The sequence below is a fragment of the Poeciliopsis prolifica genome, unplaced genomic scaffold (assembly GCF_027474105.1).
Source record: "Poeciliopsis prolifica strain line A6 unplaced genomic scaffold, Auburn_PproV2 SCAFFOLD016, whole genome shotgun sequence".
NCBI lineage: Eukaryota > Metazoa > Chordata > Actinopteri > Cyprinodontiformes > Poeciliidae > Poeciliopsis > Poeciliopsis prolifica.
In genome coordinates, this window is record NW_026562391.1 from 11407544 (window position 1) to 11424701 (window position 17158).

General features: G+C 36.0%; 1 protein-coding gene across 1 annotated transcript in view; it reads right to left on the bottom strand.

Moving 5' to 3' along the window:
- The window catches only part of ctnna2 (catenin (cadherin-associated protein), alpha 2), a 287097-nt gene that overhangs the window by 34856 nt on the left and 235083 nt on the right, over positions 1-17158 (bottom strand). The window contains exons 10-12 of the mRNA XM_055040841.1: positions 14853-14945; positions 11840-11996; positions 10608-10808 (exon numbers count right to left, since the gene is read on the bottom strand). Of these exons, the coding sequence (XP_054896816.1) occupies positions 10608-10808; positions 11840-11996; positions 14853-14945 (451 nt within the window). The remainder of the gene's footprint in view (positions 1-10607; positions 10809-11839; positions 11997-14852; positions 14946-17158) is intronic.

Below are 17158 nucleotides of genomic sequence, written 5' to 3' on the forward strand. Positions count from 1 at the left end.
TTTCACTAAACATAAAAAGCACTACAAAAAACCTGTGCCTTTTTCTTTTCATTTTTAATTCAGTTTAATCCAGTTACTGCAGAAGCGTAAAATAGGCTTTTGGGAATTGCTTGGAAGGCGATTTAAATAGAAATATTTAAATGTTCTCTGAGCTCTTAATGAGCAAAGTTGCTGGTAAGAAGCAATTTCACTCATTCCAGTTGAAAAATGATGAAGGGAATTAAATGTGACCATGTAGGAATGGATTTTTTCACCCGCCAGGCTTAAATGTAGTTAAACTGAGAAGTTACGGAAGTACAATGAGTGCGTGAAAACTTCAAAGCAGAGGCCGTATGCCCTGGTGACGTGCTTAACGAGATGTACGGAGACGTCTCAACCTTTTTGTGATGCATAAACCTTAATTTCACATCCAAAAAGACCAATTTAAACACAATATTATGTCAGCTAAAAGCAAATAATGTTGCTAATGTTGTAAATGAAGCTAAGAGACAGCAATAATCTATAATATACAGCCCGGTTCAAAATTTTCCCAAAAATGAATGACAAAGCTGTGTTACATTGGGTATGTTGTGAATTGTGGCTATATCATCAAACTGAATTGAATTAAATCGCAATATTCAAGTTACTCTTTTTTTTTTTAAAGATTACTTTAAAAATAGAATATTGAAAATGATAAAACTTAAAGTGATAGATTTTTTTTTTTTTTTTTTTCGCTGAATCTTGATTTTACCATAGTACTTATATGAGATGTTTCGGTTGCTAAGAGATTTCTTGAATGTTTTGACTAATGACAAAAAAAAAAAAGTACTTTAGACTTAACTAAAGTCTGCACATGTCTGTGCAAAGAAAAATACTTAAGACCTTGCATATGTACTCTGTATCACATGGTGAACTGCTTAGCAGGAAACGGTGTTCACATCAAACTGCTTTGAATGCAACACCAAGGCTGGGAGTCACGCAACCAGCAGCAAGAACAAGCATCAGTCAAACCGCCACTTTGTGCAGAACTTACAGTTGTGCAGTGGCTGTCCTGGTAGAAAAGAAGGTGCCCAAATATCTCATAAAACTTGCTTGTATCCACTGGGATTGTGGAAAATGAAGGGATTTGTTAAGAAAAATGTAGGCAATTGATACACTGTCAGCCATTTCATAGTCTCCTTGGCTCATACAATATGCACAGTACATCTGACTAATAGTGTTTTGACTTATCAATGGTGGTGTGATGGATTACAAAAATACAGGAATAACACAAATATAAAACTACAAGAATAACACAACTGTAAGATTTAATTTTGTACAACCCTGCCAGTGAATTTGCCTAAGTTAAGTGTAAAATGTTACATCTGAAGCAGAACATCAATTAATCTGTGTCTGCAATGATCAGTAAATAATTTGAAGGGATTCTGGTGGCCCCTGTGGTCCACAGCTGCTGCATACTTTGCTAAAAGCTTCCTGTTAACTTCAATAATTCCCTGCAGCCATCTGAAGACAGCAGGACCCATTTGTTGACAAAACTACAGCATCTAAAATGAAAAGAACGGCCCCAAAGCTCTTTGCCATTATACAAGATCATCTACTGTGTTTACCTCTTCTCACATCTTTTGCAAATCACTGCTGACTCTCATTCCATTTAGTACTTAAGGCATAAATATGTCACACTATAGGATTGTTTGAATTGTTTTTTCAGCCTTTGAGAAAGCAAGACTGATGTGACTATACAAACCAAGATGTGTTTTGAAGTAGTTGTATCTTCGTAGCAGAGCATTTTCTTCCAGCTGCACATACCTTACAATATCACAAAAAACACGGTTTACTTGAAAAGACTCTTTATATTTCAGAGGCTTTTATCAGTATGCGTGAGTGCAGTTGGCACAGATGTTACAGGGCAATAATATTAAGGATGTGACTCATCTAGAGTGTAAGACTGTTTGCACAGTTTGTTTTCTGGTATCTTTATAATTTTAAAAAATTCAGTGATTGAAAACTTCCCATCTGTAACGACAGTGAAGCAATGTCTTTATTAGCCTAATGAGCACATCCGCTTCCAAATCTGCTGAATGTCAAACCCAAACAGGAAATTCAGGCAAGTGAATCTCAGATATGCCTCAACAGAAGCCAATCAGAAAATGTCATGGGACCACCCTCCCAATCAGATACCCAGAAATTATCTGAAAAACAGGAAAAACAAATCTCCCATACTGTGAAGCTGGACAGAAAAGGAAAGTGCACAGAAAGTCTTGAACACTTAAACTGTTGCAACAAATGTGGCCACAGGGCTTACAACAGCAGTTTAAAATTTATCCAATCCTTTAGGAAACATTTTGCTGTCATTAGCCTCCTTTACTGTGCTCACATTAAACTCCAGCCAGAACAACTCTTCCCTCATTTGCTGCTTGTATCGTTTTACTGCGGAGTTATAAAACATAAAAAAGTAAACAAAAGCAAAAACCATTTCCAAGCATTATCCAGAGATCAATCCAACCTTAATTATCAATCTGGCTATACAATGTGTTTGACTTTTACAGAGGATAACTGTGATACATAACTTGTTCATCATGTGATAAAATTTTATTAATCCAGTTGAAAATAGTGGAGTACATTATAGTAATTCTGGAATTGCTCCAGATATGACTGATGTATGCACCTCTGGGAAAAGAAGGGTGGTTCATGGGGTGAGAGAAAGTTGCTTAAGAAATTTATCTGGTTCTAAAAATGTATCAGGAAGGTATACAAATACTCAGTGCAGATTGATGTGTATTGAACTGTATAGCAGCAGAGCAGCAAAGGTGGAAATTGTATTCTCAGATGGCTTTAACCCTTTTTTGGCAGAATAATGCTCCCTGCTGCAAATCAAAAATAGTTCAGAAATGGGTTGAGGAGCAGAACAATGAGTTTGAGACGTTGACTTGACTTCTAAATTCCCCAGATCTCAGTCCAATCAAGCATTTGTTATTATCTATGGGACAAACAAGTCAAACCATGGAGGCAGCACCTTGCAACTCACTGGAGTTAAAGGATCTGTGACTAATGTTTGGTCCCAGATACCACAACACACCATTAAGGGTTCTAATGCGGGGTCTCCAACGGTATATTGATATAGGGCTACTGGGCAAAACAATAAATATATACAGTAATTTCCACTGAATGATGAACAGAGTGGCTTTAACCTGACAGTTGTAAGCATCAATTTGTTTCTGTTAGATTGATTGGCAAGTAACAAGATAGGCAGTCAAAGGGAGCAGGGAGAAAAGCATGTGAGCCCCATGGATGAAGCAGTTTATAGGCTAACCCAGAGAAGAGTTGTTTATTTTGTGCTAAAACAATATTAGCACAAATTAACTGTGTAGGAAATGCTGTAGGAAGCACAGAATTTTTGCTGTGCTTCCTACGCCAGCACAGCAAAAATTACATTCGAGAGTAAGTTTGATGTGTGGAGGATCGTTGGTTCAGCGGAAAGTGTTTTGCCATTTTTCCCACAGGCATGAAAATGAAATAAAAAAATTGGCAGTTATACGGCATTGTGAAAGAAAAAAACCCAAAAAACTTCCAGATCTTGATCTTTTTCTTTGATCATTTCTGCTTCATGCGTCTCAACAAACAGCGAGCAGCAAGAGAAGCCAACTCAGTTTCTGCAAAACCAGTATGCTGTTTTGCTCTCTGTGCACCACAATCACAAAAATATGTCATTTTTCATTTGAATCTTTGCCCTAACAGCTCCAAAGACCTTCGGTCTAACCACAAACCTCATGCTTATGTAACGCTGACTGGGTGAAAAATAGCAAAAATCCTCCTTTCGGTCTCTATCTGGTCTTTTCTCCAAAAGTGTAATTTTGGTTAAAATGTTTTTGCAACATTCTCATTCTGCCCCGCTCGTCTCATAGTAATTTCCTCATCAGCGCTCTCTTCTAACTCCCGCCTCTATTTACACACTGATTAAGGGACCTTAGCTCTTCTCCTTTCAAGCTTGGAGTTTGCTATCTGGCTGTCATTTTGGATAATACCTCTTTTCCCATCACTGTAACAATGAATGCAGATTTAAAAAATGACTCAGCCAGCTGTGTGTTTCACACATATGGACCAAATAAGGAGACCACTTGGTGTATTCAGAAAGCACACATTTTTCTCCCTGTTTCTAGTTACTGTGTCAAAATACCAGGATTATTTCTGGTTTTAAGCTTTTGCTAGAGAAGTCAGATCATTTTAACCAAAAAGTATGACCCATTTTGTTGAGTTTGAGAGAAGATTATTAGTTGATGCATTATTCTTCACAAACTGCCATTTTGTACAATTCAGCTTTCTCATGAGATTTTACTAAAGCTCTTTTACAGGTCAATGATAAACAGACGATGTATAGGAATGTGGAGAATGTAAAGGAATATTAAAATCAAGTTTCTGCATGTAAATTGGTTTTGGAACTAAGATTCAGTACATTTCGGTACAATTCACTTAAGAGAAACAAATCCGCCGGGTGAAACTCTTAACCCAGTTATGTTAAATCAACCCAGGGCTGAAATAGTCCTTATTTGGCATCCAGAACTGTTTCTAAATTGGATTATTTGTAACACTATAGTAACTATAGTAACACTATAGTAAAAAACACTGGCTCTTGGAGCTATGATTTTTGAGGGAGAAAGTTTGAAGTGTCTTTCCTCATATCCCTAAAGTCCTGCCTGCATTTCCTTTTAGTGCAGTTGATCCACTGATTTACAGGCATGACATGTGGGAGGCACAGTGACTATGTGTTATTACTCACAGCAAAAGCCTGGTTAAATCCTATTTTCTCCAGCCCAATGTAATAACAAGGAGTGACTCCTCCCTTTCTCAAATGGCATGGTGACAAAATATGGACCATATATCAGTTTTTAATCTTCTTTCTGCAGGCTTCACATTAATGAGCAACTTAAAAAAAAATCTCTGTCTTTTTGAGGGGTAGATTATATGAAATACAGAGTGTTATTCCAGGTAGGAAGGTGTAACAGAGAAGGAGGAGCATGACGGGGGTAAACTGTGAGAAGTCATAACCACTTTCCCATTAGGCTATTGATTTTTCAACCTCTCAAGGACACGCTTCTATCCCAGACCTGACTGACTGTCAGGAATCTACGGCAGAGCCTTGCACAGCACTCCTTGGCTGCCTGAGCTCTGCCTGAGCATAAATCTGACCAAGCTCAATGTGTGAAGGAGGGATGGGCAAATTGAGACAAGGTCAAAGGGCAAGTACTGCAGTTGTGGTGAGCCTAGTGTTGGCGTGGCAGCTGTCAGAAATGATAGGGAGGGAATGGTGATTGGCATGAGTTGCTATGGGCATAAACAGAGGAGTAATCAAATGCCACCAATAGACACCTAAAAAACTGGCAAATGTACAAAGATATATATATATATATATATATATATATATATATATATATATATATATATATATATATATATATATATATATATATATATGGGGCAAAGGAAAAAAGTTTTACATTTGCACAATAATCTGAAAAGGGATAAATGGGAAAAAATATCAATGAATTCCACTAAAATCTCACTCACATCGCTTAGTGAAATCTTTGGTGACAGTTATTGATTCTTTTGGTAGAGTCTAGTTAATTGGACTTGGTACCCTCTAAAAAGTGTGCGGTCCTATATCCTTTTTCATTGTTCAGCAACACTTAATCATCTTTCCCCCCAGCTATAGATTTCTCCTTGACTGTGTTCAGATCCATAGACATCAGGTTCAGGGAAGGACTGAGGGGAGAGGAAGGCAAAAGTTCACCAGGATCAATAAGTGCTTTATGGTCCAGATAAGAAGTGCATGGTAGCACTTATACCCATCCCCACATCCCACCCCACAAATACTACCACTAAGAGGTGAGCAGGAATAACAACAGCTCTTCATCAAAGACAAATGTGAAGCCAATGAAACACTGCTCTAACACAACTGCTGGTTCCTTGACTTGACATCTCGATTAGTATCCAGAATCGTTATCATTTAAGTGATATTTCTCCCTGAGGACATCTGACATCTCCCTGAGGTCTACTTTTCACAACTGTCTAGACTGTAGAATCAGAGTTCTGACCAAGCTGTTAAATTTGTTCAGTTTTTCATATTTTTTACAGAAGAAATGTCACAACAAAAACAAACTTTTAGGAATTAAAAATCACTGTACACCAGTTTCAAAATAACTGATTCAATGTGCCAACTTTATATGTAATCATCCTTTGATTTTAAAGATAAAAATTATATGGCTAACTGGTCACACCTCCAATAGGAAAAAGAACAGTTTTAATTAATGCTGAATAAATAAAATTGTAATGTTTTGCATGTCATTTTCTTCATTTAAGGTAAATGTGAGACTCTCTCCTGATCTTTGAAGGCTTATAATTTTCTTACTGCACAGTATTTTAAGGAGCTGCATTTAAATTTTTCACAGCTTATAATTTCTAAATAATGGATATTCATGTATATTTCAGAGAATGTGTGCTTTTGTGTTAAAATATATGCTCTGTTTATTATTATCTAACTCTATCTGATAGTAATACCACATCTGAGATGTTTTTGTGCTTGTTTATTTTAAACTTGGTTAAAGGTAACCATACCCTTTTAAAATCCAGAATGAAGAAAATAGATTAAAACAATAAACTCGAACTTTAACTATTTACCACACCTAATTTTGACATATTGCAATTTCATAATTTCATTTTTTTTTTATCTTACAACTACAAAGTCCAATTATTTTTAGTTGGATAACATTTACCAGATCAGAATAGTATAAAACAGAATTGCACATTAAAAGTCAACTGATGCATGCTTTCTTTGCAAACAGAAATCTAAAAGAGATGGAATGCATTTTTATTCAACCCCCTTTCTTCTCATTTCTAAAATGAAAATCCAGTGCAACCAACTCCCTTCTTGAATTCATCTTAATAATAGCGTCTTCTCGTGGGCTATTTAACCCATGTATGATACAGCTATTCTGAGAACATCTCAGAGGTTTATTAAAGACCATTAGTGAACAAACAGTTTCATCAAGACTAAGGACACACTAGATAGATCAGGAAAAAGTCGTTGAGCAGTTTATGCTCTCTAATGCTGTGAGTATTCACAGCATTTCTCCTTATATGTATTTTGCTTTGCTATAGTCTTGGTTGAAATTGCAATACATGTGCAACTGTAATTGCAACATATTCACATAAGAGGGTCATTTTCATGCACACTTTAAATATTCTTTGGGAGAAGAAATAACATTTTTTTAATATAATAACAGTATGTACTGATTTGTGTTGGCTTATGAGAGAGCTCCTACAAAATTACAAAAAAGTTTTTGACTATTAATGACTTTGCAAGCATTTATGTGATAACTTTTGGCTTCTGTTTGAATCAGACTCCAAGCTGTTTTCATTTTCTTGTTGAACAAATTGTGCAACTGAACTAACAACTGAGCATAATTACACTGTTGTAAAATATCTCATCTCTGTAGGGACATCGAGGTATAGTGTTGGACTGGTGGAGAAAAACCACAAAATCTCATTTAAACTCTTAGAACCAAAAACCACATGTTGAACTGAAATCAGAGGGGAACCAACATAATGGTGAATCATCAAGAGTTCTCCATTTGTTCTCAGTAATGCTGACATAATGCTTCAGTGCCATGCTGACTATTGAAACGAGATTCATGCTCCCTTCAGGATTAATAGAACAGCAGCATAATTATCAAGTCAAAGTGCTCAACAAGGTTATACAGTAGTTGCATAAAATTGACCTCAAGTGTTCATCAAATATTGCCATGATATGCCATCAATTAATTACCCTAATCAATTAAACTGAGTTATGCAGTAACAGATCACAATGTCCTTATATTGCCATTTAACCAACAGTGTAAGTAGTTTATTATGGTGGAGCTGATCTCCAGGTGAGGGGCGTTAAGACAGATGGCTTTCTGAGCACACGTGACTCAACGAATGCTGTTTGCGACTTATCAGCTAATAGGGAGGGGAGCTGATTGTGTCTCTCAATTATCCTGGCAGATGAAAGTAACGAGCGAAACAACAGATATACAGCCTCGCTAAATGGGCTCTAATGGGAGAGGTAGAAACTGGAGCGGGGAGGATGGTAGAGATAGGCGGGTGAAAAAAAAGTAGAACAGCAGAGGATTGGGGGTGGACAGAGCATAATGGCCTGTCAGAAGATGTTCTACTTTTTTTGGTATACAGGACGGATTGTGGTCAGATTTTATTCTTCTATAGTGGTAACGGATAAATGACTTCTTTCCTTTCATCCTGTGGCTCTGTTTTGTCTCCTGTTTGTGACAGTACAATTTTAAAGGGCATGTTCAAGTATACTTTAAGGCAATTTGAACAGCTCTTACAGAGAACCAAAATCTTTATAAGAAAAACAAAATTCAATGTGTTTCTTCTCTGTCTGCTTAGTCTTTTTGAACATGATTATAAAACACTGCAGAGGACTGCATTAAGAAAATCATTAGTTTGGTTTTACATTTCTAGAGCACATATGTTTTGTAGGGCTATTATTTCACATCTTGAGTTACCAGTTTTAATGCATACACGATTTTAGCTTTTTCTACAATGTAATAAAAACAATCAAAAATATATATTTTTTTTGCTTTTAACAGTAAAAACTACTTTCATTACATGTTAATCCTGTTAGGGGTGAGTGTGCACATCTATTTCAGCAGGCTGCAAACGTTCTTACAGGAAATATTGCAAGCATTGCTATATTTCATTTTCATTGATCACAGGCTCCCCCAAATGTCCTATCAAATTTGCTCCTCTGCCCAATGTTACCTTTTAATAAGGCTTTAGGCTGTGACACACGCTATTACTTAAAAAATAAGTAATAATTCATAAGTGTAAAAAGAATCACAAGTTGCAATTAATTTATTCAATTTGTCATTAAATTAGTAAAATAGAAACTTATAATATTTGAAGCAAATAATTATTTAAATGTGTACTTAATCCTTTCCTGGTTCCTGTTCCTAAAGTGTCACCATGACATAATTTTATCTTTCAAACTTGCCCCTTGAGGTTGAGAGGCGTGGTTGCTTTGGCTGGGGCTCACATTGATCTACTGAACTCCACTACTTTAGCCTCATTCTTTGAAAATCATGAAATTAAGAATTCTGATGAGCTTTCCTGTGAGATTTCACAATTAGTTGACAACATAGAAGCAGGAGATTATTGTTCAGAATACGACTGAATGCTTGCATCTTTGCATTCAAATTGCAAAATTTCTCAAATAAAGTCCAAAGAAAGTTTATGAAAATCCTGTTATACGTTTGTAATTTACAGAGACAGGACTGGAGACGTGACAAAGCATACATCTTGATGAAGGACCTTCTCTTTTGAACCCTCCTATGAAAGAAAAATCAAGAAAGACCTAAGTAATTCTTGATTCACTTAGTCATACTGATTCAATTAACAAACTCTGGTTGGTGAAACTTGGTTAAATCATTTATTGTTATGAATTGGCAAGTTCTAAGAAACTTTTAGGCTATCTGAATTCATCTGATTTACTGCTTTTACATCTAAACTAAACATCTTTGAGGCCTATTCTCCCCTCTTTTTATAGCTTTATAGCTATAAGTATAAGTATAAAAAATTTTTTTTGTGCTGTGTTTGTTCCTGACTCTTGGTCAGGACTCCCTTCAAGATGAGGTTTTAATCTCAATGGGTTTTAACTTGGTAAAATAAAGGTGACATAAGAAAAGTTCCACAACTCTACATTTCACAAAAGAGCACACAGACACACCTGTTTGGTCACCCCTGATTAGCATTACACAGATTTAGTAATAACTGAGTTATTGAAATTAGTGAACCAACTATTTAAAAAAACAAAACAAAAACAACAACAAACAATTCACTCAAAGATGAAACCATTCTGATTTAGAAGTTCTTATTTCCTCTGTTTTCCCATTTTTTAAATTGGATACCAAAAGATGAAATTTTTCTTCCAGTAAGAGACAATATAAGAGGATAGGGGACAAGAGGATAGGGGACAAACTGCCCAAATTCATCTGAACCTTCATTGTGAGCAAAATATCACAATAAAGGTTAAATAAATATAAGACTTAAACGATTCTAATCATCTTTTAATCTAAGTATTTACTTCATAAGGAGGTTTCTACTGCTCAGCCTAAATGTGGCGAATTGTTAAAACAGACATGTCTAGCTTAAAGTACATTTTTCCACTTTATTTATGCTGGGATGAATTTGTTTATTCTATCTTGCCTACCACAGAGATAAACTTTAGTTTCCTAAAATAAGCCCCGACGCTGCAGAGAGACAGAAAAAAACAATTGATGAAAAATGGATTGGCTCCAGAACCAGTAGAGGGGTTCACAAGTGGTGTCCAGCTTTTGTGTTAGAGCCAAGACACTAATCATAAATGTAGGGAACTGAGCATTCAGCCAGAATTGAAAGATACAGAAGATTTTAGAATATGAACCTTTGTGTAGCTGTGGGGGTTTCGACTACTATAACTCCCCCACATCCAAATGATACATGGTAAAATATGCATTTATAGGACATGATTATGATGGAGTGTGAAAATAATATGTTCAATTATAGCTTCTTATGCTACACCTCTGGTGTGGACTAACCAGTTTCTGACAGGAGCTTGATGGACTCCAGCACGCGCTCAGTGTAGACCCCAGGTTCGTAGTTTTCCATCTCAGCGTTAATGATGTGGACCACACGGGCAGCTCGTCCACGAATGGCTCCAGCAGTTCGGTCGAGAGTGTCCACATCTCCCTCTTGCAGGGCAATTACACATTTGTTGACGTCCTCAAGGATGTGGTTCTCTGAAGAGAAAGAATTAAATTGGTTTGAATCAAACAAAAGAGACCATACCTTCTTTTTTTTCCTCCTTAGAAACACAAATACTGTCTGAGATCAAGATTACCATACATTACATGAAATTATGACACGTATTACTGTGTTATACGCTGTTCCTCTTTTAATTAGTCAAAGTTTAAATGTTTCCCTCATGTGAAAACAATTAAATGAGGCAGTAAAGCTATAAATATTTTAAACCTTTCATCCCAACACACAAATAATAAGCTATAGACATCTGATGTTGTCCCACAAAATTCTTTACATTTTTATATATATATAACTTTTATTCTAAATGTGCTCTTTCCTGACTAGGAGTTACTCTACACTCTTTTCTTGTCTGTGATTTTGACAGGTCAGGTAAAAAATAGTAATAATGCATTTCTTTACATCTTAATTTAATTTTCAAAATGACATTTTCAATTATATGTAACCTTCACTCAGCTTAAGAAATATTCAGTCCAACAAACTGAACAGGGAATCCACACTGTGCTGTCTCACATTAAGCAGATGAAAATATGTAACTTTTTCTCCACAGGAATTTCTCCACATGCACAAATTCTGCACCACAAGTTCAGCTGCACCGGTCTCTGGCCCATAACTCTAAAATGTTCTGTAAGGTCCTGGACAGCGAAACGCTTTGAATACGATGTCCAGGTGACATATGATGATCGGACAGGAACATTCTTTTGGATTAACTTAGTTTCTTCCGTGATGTATCGTGTATGCACGTATGCACAAACTCATCAAGTGAAAATGACAGAAAGCCTTCAGATTTGTCCATAATTTTTTGTTAAGCCAGTCAAAGACAAAAAAATATTTGGTTAAAGCAACCCCTCCGATCTAAATGTATTTATTTTTGGTTTATGTTCAAGTAAGTAAAGAATGTCTGGCTTGTTGAGTCTATTTCATGATGAGTAAGGTCTTGAAAATGGCTAGATTTTTTAAATCTTAATAAACTCCACACAACAATCGGGAAATAATACTTGCCACTCTTTACCTGACACAGAGAGAAAGTCGTCTACAGATGTAATGTCATCCACTGCTTCAGTCAGAATGCGTACTTGCTTCTCCCACTGGTCCTTGAACACGTCCATGTTGTCCTGGGCCACCTTGCTTTGGGGCCGCGCGGCCAGAGTGAGCGCAGCATTTATAACCTGGAAAAGAAGACAAATCATGTTACAGTGCATTCCACATGCATTCATATGGTGAAAATAAAACACCATGTGTACATTACTAGTTCTCTCTGATTCAGGACATGTCTTAATGTGGCAATAAAAATACATACTTTTTATTTTTAAAAACCTTTTATTATAAGAAACACCATAAATAATAATCCTGCAGTGCTCCATTTGCAACTCACAATCCACAGTCCATTATTTAAGAACAAAATAACCCTTAAAAGTTGATAGTGTGGAATTTGTGAGAAGGTTGGACATGTATGTTAAAAAATAAAAACAAAACAGCACCGCTCCTACAGCCTCAACATGTATTGTTGCAGTATATTCAGCTCTGTTAAATTGGAAAATCTTGAACTGAAATACGGAGCTAAGTCTTGCAACATTTTTTGCTCTCCCAGACTCTAAATAGATGTCTTAGCCAACTTCGATTTAAGTATGTGAGCCCGAAGTGTCACAGTTGCATCTCTATGACTTGTAAATTATAGGTAAAGGCAAAAGCAGGTCAGCCATCTGAATAAACCCAAAGTTAGTGGCTTAAAAGTATAATCTAGGATAATCATGGCTCAAAAGATTCAGATGAAGGTTAGAATACAATTTTGTACAAAATAGATTTTAAGCCTCGACACGTAAAAATTCATATATTCAATAGGATTTCTATTTTTTTTAAGCAAACTGTCTTTTTTAATGTTTTCTAAACCTGTGTGGAAAGATGGGGCACTGACAGCATGAATGACAGCATTGTATATTTATAGAAGATTTACTGAGAATTGTTTTCATCTTCAGATTGAAGTCAATACTCTAGTTACTGTACTGGATTTAGTGGGACTATATCAAGTTAAAGGGATATTCTTTCGTGTCTTTGATTTAAATTGTATGTTTAAAAAAAAAAAAACATTGTGCAAGGTAAAATCTGGTCTGGCCTTAAATATGAGGTAAAATAAAGAGTAATACGTAAGCAAATGACGGAAAGGTTCTCAGTGCTCTAAAATAAATAACAATGAATGTTGTCATGTATTGTACCACTTTTAAATGCAGTCATTCATTCATTGAAAATCCTAAACTTTTCCAAATTTTATAGTATTGCTATAATCTTGTGCTACCTAAAACACTAATCTTTTTTATTCTAAAAAAGATTAGAATGACTAAACAAATTTAATCACACTGAAGCTGTCATGCCACTTACAGCATGCACTCAAACCTGACATTCAGCAATATTCAACAACACTTAATTTTCATGTTAGAAAAATCTAAAGTTATATCAGAATTAAGTAGTAGAAATTTAGATAACAAAATAATCAGATCTGACACTGCCATGTCAATCTGAGGAAATGAGTTTGGTACAAAGAGCCTTGCAAATGGGCTGCAGCCCATATGCAAGGCCATCTTGTGCCACAGAAAACAACTGCCTACATGGTATTTACTGTTTAAAAGTGATTTTCTTTGACAATTTCGAGACATAGCCTTGAATCCTCCCACTCATGCCTTAGGTCTGAAACTGCTGGGGCTTCAGTGGTAGATGCAGGTGGGAGTAGGGAGGAGACTATGGACTTTTGCTCTAAGAGACGAGATTCCTTCCTGGCATTCTAACCAGAGCAAGCCACTGAAGTTTGTTACAAATCTCTGTGAACTCCTCTGCCTTTTATATTGGCTCAAAGCCTGAGTCCTTCACCCAAAACTAAAACCTTTGTCTCCAACACCTCAATCCAATATAATTATTATTCAAAATGCGGAGAGAATGATGCTATATTCAAGAGAAATAGGAGATGCAATGTGTTCATTTAAAATGGGACTGACAACTGACTTGATTTGAAGATTCGTTGTCAGAATTAAATCGTACGTTTTTCACTCAAATTGATATAATTAACTTTTTTTAGTTCCACCAAATCTTCAAAATCTTCCAAATAGTCTTTGTTTGGTTTACCTTGGTAGCCCCAGGCAACCGCAGTTTTCTTGAATACCACACAGTAAATTGTCAGAATTGGTTACTTCTGTAAAGTCTAAGACAATTTTAACAGACAAAGGGAAAAGCTTAAAGAACTAATACTATGACCTAATTTGCAGCACTTGTCTCTATTAACACTGTCACTAAAAAACTGCAGAGAAATTCAATAATGATAAAATAATTAAGAGTCAGTATTTAACTAGCAAAGCTGTTGATTTTTTTGTTTAGTGCTCTTCTGTATACCTTTTGTTTCAATTTATTTTAATGTAAACATTTTCTCTCGGATGTGGCAGCAGCTGAGTTTAAGACGGTGCTATATGTAGAAGAATAAGAAACTTGGGCTAAACTGACTCAGAAAAGATGAGGGGGAAAAAAAAATCACTCTTTGTTCCACTTCCTCTTTGTTCCTCTTTCCCCAGTCACAAAGTCTGAGTCGATTATGTTTTTTAATCCGTCTCTGTTGAGCGTGTCCAAGGGGTATCAGGAGAAAATTCTTTCCCAAGTTTTCAGAGTTAGTGGGTTATAGAGGGTGTACATAGCGGAAAATGAACATTAAAGTCTGAATCTTAACTTCAGCTTTTCTTCTCTATTTCCACTTTTCATTCTGCATTGTGTCCCCTGTGAAAAGGATTACCCTAAAACTAGGAAATAATGGACTAGTTTTAACATCATTGTTTGTCTGCATTCTGAGAAATGGTGCTCTTTCAATTCAATACTCATAGAAATTTGTTGATTTCTGCATATTATGACTTTTTTTTTGCAATTTCAAGTTGTTCCAGTTCATATAAAAATAAACTATCCAAAGCTAATCTTTTGAGATAAAAACCCCCTAAATATATTGGCCACCCTCTGTATCCAGCTTGCATTTAAACTATTTTTCCAACATTTACCTGTGGACATAGGCTGTCAATTTGGGTGGCTGCCATCCGTACCAACTTCACACCCTCTTCATTGTTGGAGATGGAGCAAGCCAAGTTGGCCACCTGAATAAAGCAAGCAAGAAAAAAATAGACATGGTTACATTAAAATGAACCTGGAAACATCAGCTACTCTAATTAAGCTTAAAATTGAAACTGGAAAACAAATGACAAGTATAGGCAAAGTAAAAAACACCAGATGTTTATAGCAGTAACAGAGCATTGCTCTCAGACTGCAGGTTTACTGGTGGTTCTGAGAGTTTCGACAAATGATAGAGTTGTGCTTTAGTTTTTAGGATTCTCCTGTGAAACCAGACCCCAGTATTAGTCTGTGTCTACTTTAAAGACTAGGCTTTAAACTTTCATTTTTGATTAAGTTCTGGTTAAGAGTGACTTAGGTTATCCTGAAATATCTCTGTGGTTATGCTCTTTAAGGTTTAGGGTCCTTGGAGACAAACTGACCCTCTTTCCACCTTACTCAGCAACACTCCCCTCCTTAATGCTGTTATTTAATCATTTAACTTAACATGCTCTGCTTTTTTCTCTTCTTAGAAGCTACATCTAGTTTGGTCTTCTATTTATCTGTGAGTCCTTCCTGGAGTCGGGGATTGGCTGAGCTACTGCTGCCAAAAACATATAGATGATACACCTGTCTTGTCTTTCACTGGTTAACCATATCTCTCTCTAAAACACTGCAATTGGATGAGCTTTTACTGTGCTAAATTGTCTGTGGTCTCTTCTAACCTATAGAAAACTGTCTCAGACCTCATCTGTATAACTCTATTTCTCTCATCAACGAAGCCATGAAAAAACATATTACCTCCATTAACTTTTAATTTTTCTGTTTCATAAAAACTACTTCTGAACTGTGATTCTCTCTCTGTGTGTGCATACATGCTCTGTATTCTCAAACCCCAGTGGGTCATGCCAGATGGCTGTTCATACCAAGCCAGGTTCTACTGGAGGTCTCAATCTGTTAAGGAGAAGTTTTTCTTTTGCTACATACATGCTCAGTAGAAAGAATTGCTGTAACTTCACCAACACATATCAAGGGACTGACAACTATTGCCACATGCTCATCCAGGAAGAGTGAATGCTGAAAGTCAATGATCTGATACAATCGGTTTAGTTCCCTTATTTAGAAAAGTTGTGAGCCAATTTGCATTTACATACCCGAAACAACTTCATGACACACAGTTTACAAGAGTCATTGTTTAATTTCTGATCTTTCTACATTATTGCTGTACACATTGACTGATGACTGTAAAAACAAACAAATTTTGGATTTTTTCCTTTGTACAGGAAAATTATAAGAAAGAAGAAAACATTTGAACAAGTTGCAAAGAAATAACAGATTTTTTCTTAGTCTAAAATGACTTGATCTTAGTCTAAAATGACTTGATTCAGGGAACATGAACAGTGAAACCAGAAGTCATTAAGATAACATTTCTAACACTGCTATGATGATAAGAAACCATATCTAAATAATTGAGGAGTTTTGTTAGAGCAGACAGGCTGCCTAATTTTATAATTAAGGTGCTTATTGGGTTTTATGAACAACAACAACAAAAAAAAATTCTTTATCTCAAAGAAGTTCACAGATAAAATATTTTCCATCAGACTGTTGATTTGCTGAAAATACATGTCAGCTTACATGCGTTAATATTTCAATTCCTTAAAATTAATTTTGGTGCATTAACTAAACAGTATTTAACAGTTCACTTGCTCTAAATTGATTAAATGAGTTTCAGAGAATCTAAAGAAAGTGTATTATGGACTCTGGATACAAAATAGTATAAAGAGCCGGTTGGCTAAATTTGCAAAGTATGTCAGAGGTGTAAAATGGAATATTTAAAATCAGCACATCTGAATCATTCACTTTTTATGAAACACAACAAACACACGTGCACAAAGCTCGTTTTCCTCGTGGAGTTATTAAATTTCTCTGCACCCTCATTGCAGCTCATAGCTAATTTTAATAGTTTTAAAACCCTTCAAAACCCAAATCTCATTCCCAAACAAATCAGATTTCAGCATGAACCTTCGGGCTTTGAGACTGAGCTGAACAGACGTGTGCCTGTTGGCAGCGAAAGGTGCCAGTCTGCATTAGCACTTCTAGCGCTCATGTCACTGTTTGAGAGAAAGTGAGGTAAATCAAATTTGTTTTAGAGGACTCTTGCTTAGAGCTCTGTCTCTTTACCCGTGACAGCAATGAGCACATTGATGGATTACAGTTCTTTATGTGAAGCATGGTGTGCATGCAGGTGTGTGTGTGTGTG